At 41.1% G+C, this 6,982-nt stretch overlaps 1 protein-coding gene across 4 annotated transcripts in view; it reads left to right on the forward strand.

The window, feature by feature from the left end:
* The window catches only part of LOC117233990 (probable beta-hexosaminidase fdl), a 39,120-nt gene extending 33,604 nt beyond the window's left edge, over window positions 1–5,516 (forward strand). For all 4 annotated transcript variants that reach the window (XM_033494768.1, XM_033494770.1, XM_033494767.1 and 1 more), the window contains 3 exons: window positions 682–1,293; window positions 1,876–2,605; window positions 2,935–5,516. In XM_033494768.1, the coding sequence (XP_033350659.1) occupies window positions 682–1,293; window positions 1,876–2,605; window positions 2,935–3,082 (1,490 nt within the window). In that variant the 3' untranslated portion in view covers window positions 3,083–5,516. The remainder of the gene's footprint in view (window positions 1–681; window positions 1,294–1,875; window positions 2,606–2,934) is intronic.
* Window positions 5,517–6,982: the final 1,466 nt, after the last annotated feature.

Consider the following 6,982-nt stretch of genomic DNA (forward strand, 5'->3'; position numbering starts at 1 on the left):
ATGGACTGAATTTTGAAGGATGTCCCCGATCGAAAGTCTCGGAACATTATTAACCATTTATTAACCATTTTGGGACCAAGGCTCGCAATATTGGACGCTTTGTGTTGTAGAACGATATCGTGCGTTGTGGCTGGACCTTCTTTTCGCGTCAAGTGCAAACAAAGCGACGAATGACGCAACGCATGACTGTGGATCGTCGATGATACATGACGTAATCACGTTTCGTTGCTTCGGCAATGAATTTATTTCACTTTTCTGTGGAAGCAAAATGCATCTAACGCTGTCGAACGTGTATTCGAAGCAACTTTTATACCCAAACTATTGTCATCGAAATGATATAATTTAGGTCCTAAATCAGTCGACTATGTAAAATACAAACCATCGTTTGCTCCTCGTAATCTTTGAATATCCTCCGAGTCGGATTGCGAGTCAGAAGCTAATTAGTATTTTTCGTTTCTTCTTTTTAAGCGAAGAATATCGACTCAGAGTCAACAACAATACGTTTATAGTCAACGCAAATATGCAGCCATGCAGACGTCTTTCGCTATCGGTAGCGGCGAAAAGTTTACAAACTACCCGAGTTAACTAAACTTCGCTACTGATAGATTTAGATAAATAACTTCATTTACCGCACGTTTGAAACCACGATATCGCTACTGACACTCAGGCCGCCTGTTTCAGGTAACATAAGAAGCCTGATGAAGGTGCCAAACGCGAAAAGCAGATCCGGGGTGGACATGTTCGTCGTCTACCTATCCGCCGGAAATGGCAGAGCGATAGGGCCGAACTTAGACACGGACGAGTCGTATACCCTGGAGCTGATGCCTAAGGGGAAGATTCTCGAAGCTCAAATAACAGGAAAAAGTTTCTTCGGCGCTAGACACGGTTTGGAAACGCTTGGCCAAATGATCTGGTGGGACGAGTCTGCCGGAAGGGAAGGTGCCTTGCGAGTGTTATCTCGCGCTTCCGTCGAGGACAAGCCAACGTTCCCCTACAGAGGTTTGCTGGTCGATACGGGAAGACAGTTCTTTCCCATCGAGCGACTGAAACGCGTGATCGACGGAATGGCGGCATCGAAGTTGAACACTTTCCATTGGCACCTATCAGACTCGCAGAGCTTCCCCTTCGATTCAGCCCAGTTCCCCGAAATGGCCAGATGGGGCGCTTATAGCGGAGATCAGATCTATACGCCCGATGATGTGAAGGATCTCGCGGATTACGCGAGGATCCGCGGCATCAGGGTACTCATCGAGATCGACTCTCCGGCACATGCTGGCGCTGGCTGGCAATGGGGTGAGTTTTCAACGGTTTTAGGGTGGAATTGTACGGCTGCAGGAAGGATATGTCTGGTTTGAGACGATAGGCTGCGGCTCGAATGCTGGTGGTTGAAAAAGGAGAAATAAAGGGTGGATACATAACTGTCGCTGAGAAATGTCTGCACGATTTGCCTATCTCTGACACAATGTAATTTAATTACTAATGAGACTGCAGTTTTTTGTGCATTCATGGGAAATTCCAAGATGCAAATATACAGAAGGGTAAAATTCAAAGAGCTCGATTCATTCTTTTCGTTGCATAAATATAAATTTTGCATAATCATCTAAGGTCTAGTAATCGATGTTTGAATTGAACCTAAAGGATTAACGTACACGTAAATTTGCCTGATTTAAAATTCTACCGTCATCTTTGTTCGTCTGTTAAACCTTTTTCTTTTTATTTATTATTAACTTAACTGTAATCGATATAGCACTGTTCTTCATTATCGAAACGTCCGACAAAAAAAAAACACGTAATATCCTAAATGACCAAACCAGTCGGACCTGAACGCATCATCAACTCATCTCAGGCCGGCGTTGATCTTGTTAATTTACTCAGGGACGGAGTACGGTTACGGGGAGCTGGCTCTCTGCGTTGATCAGCAGCCATGGTCGTCGTATTGCGGCGAGCCGAATTGCGGCCAGTTGAATCCCATCAACGAGCACACCTATCGAATATTAGAGGGGCTGTACAGGGAGCTTCTGGACCTGACCGAAATTCGGGACATCGTGCACCTTGGCGGGGACGAGGTGAACCTGGATTGTTGGGCACAGTACGGAAACATCACGGCCGCGATGCAAGCACAGAACATGACCGATCACCATGCTATGTGGGCCGAATTCGAAACGAAGATGTTGCAAAGGTTGGTGAAGGCCAACCACGATGAAACGCCAAAGGCTGTGATTCTGTGGAGTTCCCCGCTGACAAAGAGGCCTTACATCACCATGTACTTCGATCCAAAGATTCATGTGATCCAATCATGGGGAGGTAGCAACTGGCCGGAGACGCTAGATCTTCTAGAAGACGGTTTCAGGGTGATTCTTTCTCACGTGGACACGTGGTATCTGGATTGTGGATTTGGAAAATGGAGGGAGATCGGAGAGGCCGCCTGTGGCGAGTATCGTACCTGGCAAACTGTTTACAATCATCGACCTTGGAGAGATTACGCTCAGCAACATTTTAGCCTCGTTTTGGGCGGAGAGGCAGCTATTTGGAGCGAGCAGACCGGCGACGCGTCCTTGGGACCTCGACTATGGCCCAGGGCATCTGCTCTCGCTGAGAGATTATGGTGAGTATTGGCAATCTAAAATGTAGATAAACGAAGACTCTTCTTTCGATAATTCGATTGATAAAAGAGAGAAATCTGTGATAAAAGAATGCCATATATCTAAAAGAAATATTGAAACTTTATATGTTCTTAAGTATCTCTGTCGAAAAAAGATTTAAATCAAAGGAGAACGTTACGTTGATCGATACCGAACATCGTTTTAAAGTCTTTTTTCTAAACTCCGTGATATTACAATTATCGGAACATGTTGTCTTTTCACTAGCTATTTCTTCAAATTTTATTCAATTTCGTATAACGATAATCACGAAATAAATTTTTGTTATACACAGGAGCGACATGCCAACCAACGGTTACTCGACAGACGAAAGCGTGTACACGAGGCTAGCCGCACACATGGAGCTTCTAACCAGCCGTGGATTGAAAACAGAAGCCATGTGGCCGCAGTGGTGTTCCCAGAATCCCGGCAAATGTCTCTGACCGTTCGCTAGCCCGAACATAATCGCCTTCGCCTGGAATTGTACGCGTAGACACGATAATTGCGTGAATGGAAGACGTTACACGAGGTGGTTCTGCCCGCCACTTTCGCTAGAACACGCCGAGCTTGTAGATCGTTGCAACATCACCGTCGATAGGAGCTCGTTGATCGTTTTAACCGTGACGAGACCGAGCCTCTCGAAACTATCGGTCGTTCGATAACGATTTTCGTTCTACGAACCGATCCACGAAGATGTGGACGTCACGTGAGAGACATAGGACGACCTAGTGCGGAGTACTCGAGAGAAGCAATCGTCGAGAGTGGAAGAAGACGATGAAATTCCTCCTAGAAGTCAAGAAGCCAAATTGAAAGTCCTTGGTGATCCCTAGTTGGAGAATTTATTTCTACAGAAGAAAGGGAAGGAAGTATTCGAGCGTTTCACTGGCTTTATCATTCTTGCCGGACGTTGAAGGCACAACGACACAAATGTTCTTGGGTTTCGTTTTTCTCCCTGGTACGAAAATGTTATAGGCAGAGTATTTGATATTTGTACGAGACTATGTACGACAGATTATACAGGAAGGTAAAATGAACAAGGTCAATTCAAAGATATACAGAGCGCGATTTTTTAACGTTACACGATGCCTGGTCGTAGCTCGATGCCATACTTTTCGTTCGAAGTGCCTTTCCAATTGTAATTCTACTCGTTGTTGTACGATTTCATGTGTAAACACCGAGCGCGTTCCTATTGAGAGATCTCGATGGCGGGCATCGAGATCGTCGCATCGTCCTCTCGTCTAATCCTACCACCTTTGAGTGTCTTTTCGATGCTCCGGAATTTTTCTAAGGTGCTTTTGACATTTAATTTTTCATTTTAGCGATTATAAATTACGCGTCTTATTTAAAGTGTTCTATATCGCAGGATAATTTAGAATATTGGAGGAATTTTATCCTAATATCAATTATCTTAATTATTATACATATATTTTAATTTCCTTGTTATGAGCTTAAACGATAAGCCGAGGAATACTCCTATTTTTCCAATAAAAATTTGTATATACAGAGTGAATTATAAACGCATGTCTGTATTTCAAGCGGGAATCAACACGCTAATATAAATAAAAAACGCCACCTGAATATATGTCTAACGTACATTAGTTTTCGAGTTATGGATGGTTGAAGAAGATTTTGTAAGCTTTCGCTCGTATATTCAACCTATACTATCTGATTAACGAAAACCCTCATTTCCTGTTACTTCTACTAAGAAATTAAGTACGACAAAAAGGTCGAGGCAAAGACGTACCATCGAATAAAGCATAGAAACGGCATTCAAGGTGGTAAAATTAGAAAAGACAGTCCATACACTCGGTAAACGAGAAAAAAGACGTTCGACATAAGACACTACCGATCCTTACGCCTACTTTCCTCCATTAAAGGATTCCTGTGATCAGGAGACGGGAAATATACCATTATTTGTCACACGATAAAGCGAAGCGTGGCCGTCAGAAACGGAAATCACGGCGCCAATCCGCATAGGCTTCCCTCTTTAAACTGCCAGACCTAGGTCCTACATAGAACAAAATCCCACAAATACCAAACCGTATTCCAAATGAAGACCATAGTCGAGTAATAAAATGAATTGTGTAGGAGGAAACGTTCAAGGAATTCCATTCTTTGGCAGCATATGCGTATCCCTCGAAGCCAAAGAAACCATGATACTTTGTACGATAATTACCTTCCCGTTCGTAACGAGGACCGTGAAGAAGCCCTGTCAGATTATTATATATAAAAGAAGTTTCTTGACGAACAAACATCGGGAATCCAGAGAGTCGTTCAACAATTCTTGAAGAATTGTCGCGGATCTGTAAGACCGAGCGTCCAATCCGTGCTTCGTGTCTTTTCTAATTAATTGCAAACACGTTCGGAGGAGTTCGTCTTGATGTTAACGAGATACTATCTCCGAGAGATATAAAAATGGCCTATTGATGACGAATAGCCGTGAAAATTTGTAAATAATACGATCATCGTATTGGAGGTGGCTGAAGAGCAACTAGATAATTAATAGAATGATAACGGGAGGAAAAATGAATCGTATGTACTTACTAACAACTTACCGACATCGATGGCTGTAAAATAGAAGTGATTTTAAGCTCGACCCTGCTGGATCCGGTGCGCAAAATCATCCGCTGTGTGTGGCGTCTTGCGTGACGTTTGTTGGGTATTTTCGATCATTTAAAAGATTTGTAAAGGATTTTTAAAGGAAGAGAAAAATAACTTAGTACGTTGTATGTAAAATTGTTTCGGTGTTTAAAAAACGTTAATGGAGAAACGTTGAAAATTGCACGCGGATGATTCCCCAAGTTGATCTACGAAGGAATGCAATCTGTTGTAAAGTGTGATTGGTGTAAGTTTAACATAAAACAAATTTTGAATACACCGGTTCTCGTCGTTATTTTGTACCCCGGAGAATTTTTCCTCCTCCATCTTGTCCGTCCTGGAAAATATGATTTCATGATATGAAAATATGATTATGTAAGCGTAAAAATTATGCAGAGAAATTGTTTTGGTAATTATCGAGAAATTGTAAATCGAATTTTTCATAATTTTTACTCTGCTCCGATAGGAAAGACGGAATATCATTCCTGCGATCGATGAAAGTTTTATCTTTGTTCAGGTGTTGTTTGATTTCTAATCATCGCTAAAATAATAGCTTTAGTCTACCTATACTTGTGATACAATTGGATGATCGATTACTCCTTGGTGGTTCTATCAATATTGGCTGAGAACCTCGAGAGACTGTTTGGTCTATCATCGTCTTGATGGATGGTACATGTGATGGCCAATCGATTTGCTTTATTGCATTTATCTTCTAAATTGTACAACACAATTTGCAGTAAGTAGCGACATTTGTGCCATCGCCCCTTAATAAATACAATTAGTTTTTGAACAAGATATATTATTATCGATCAGACGTATAAGTTCAGCTAAATTATTTGTAACCACCATTTGAAGGTCACAGGTGAATTTATTGCCTATTTTCAGGGGACTTGTATCGTAGAATTAATCAGTTTTAGAAGTTATTCAGAAGTTATTTAGAAGTTAGTTATATATTAAAGAGCAGAAGATCGACAAAAATGAACTTATCGTATTTTTCTAGTATGATCTTTATTTTAGTTTTTATTTTGTATCTATATTTCTGCAAATAAATGGAAAGAGTTTAATAAACAAACAAGTCATTTGCCGGAGAAATAATACGTGTTAATTATTTTGAGAGAGGATTCGTGGATAAATATTCACAGTGAAGAAATCGAAGATACGTGGCTGACACGTAGCTGACTTATTCTACTTCCAGTCTGTCCCTCCTCCAGGTGACTATAGCAGTATAGCTATAGTAAGGAGAAGACAAAGGGCGAGGCATGATCGCAAACATCCCCGTAGCCATGTAATCCACGAGCTGGTCACTTCAATACCAGATTTCAAAAGGTTCACATCAGTGTTTCTGTGCTACTCATTTATTCTTGCCGTTCAATACTTCAAAGATATATTTGATATCACAAAATTTTCCTAACGTTTCACCAAACTTATTCTGGACCGTCAACGTTTTAATCAATTTTGTCATCTCGAATGACATTAAGTGTACGAAATGACATCGACTGAAATGGAACCAGTAGTGAAGGTCAACGCAACGTCGAACATCGAACGTTTCTTCATCGAACAAAAACAAAAATGCGATGGATTGATGACAGAATGTAAGTCTATTAACGTGACTAATGTTTTTTATATTCATTTTCCTTTTTTTTTTTTCCTATTCCAAGAATAAAAAGGAAACAATGAAAGTTCGATGAGAAAGACGAAAGTCGTGGGTATAAAAAATAATCTTTTAATCGTGTACGTATCTTTAA

Source organism: Bombus vosnesenskii, unplaced genomic scaffold (genome assembly GCF_011952255.1).
Source record: "Bombus vosnesenskii isolate JDL3184/JDL3185 unplaced genomic scaffold, Bvos_JDL3184-5_v1.1 scf7180000013302, whole genome shotgun sequence".
In the NCBI taxonomy this organism is placed as follows: Eukaryota; Metazoa; Arthropoda; class Insecta; order Hymenoptera; family Apidae; genus Bombus; species Bombus vosnesenskii.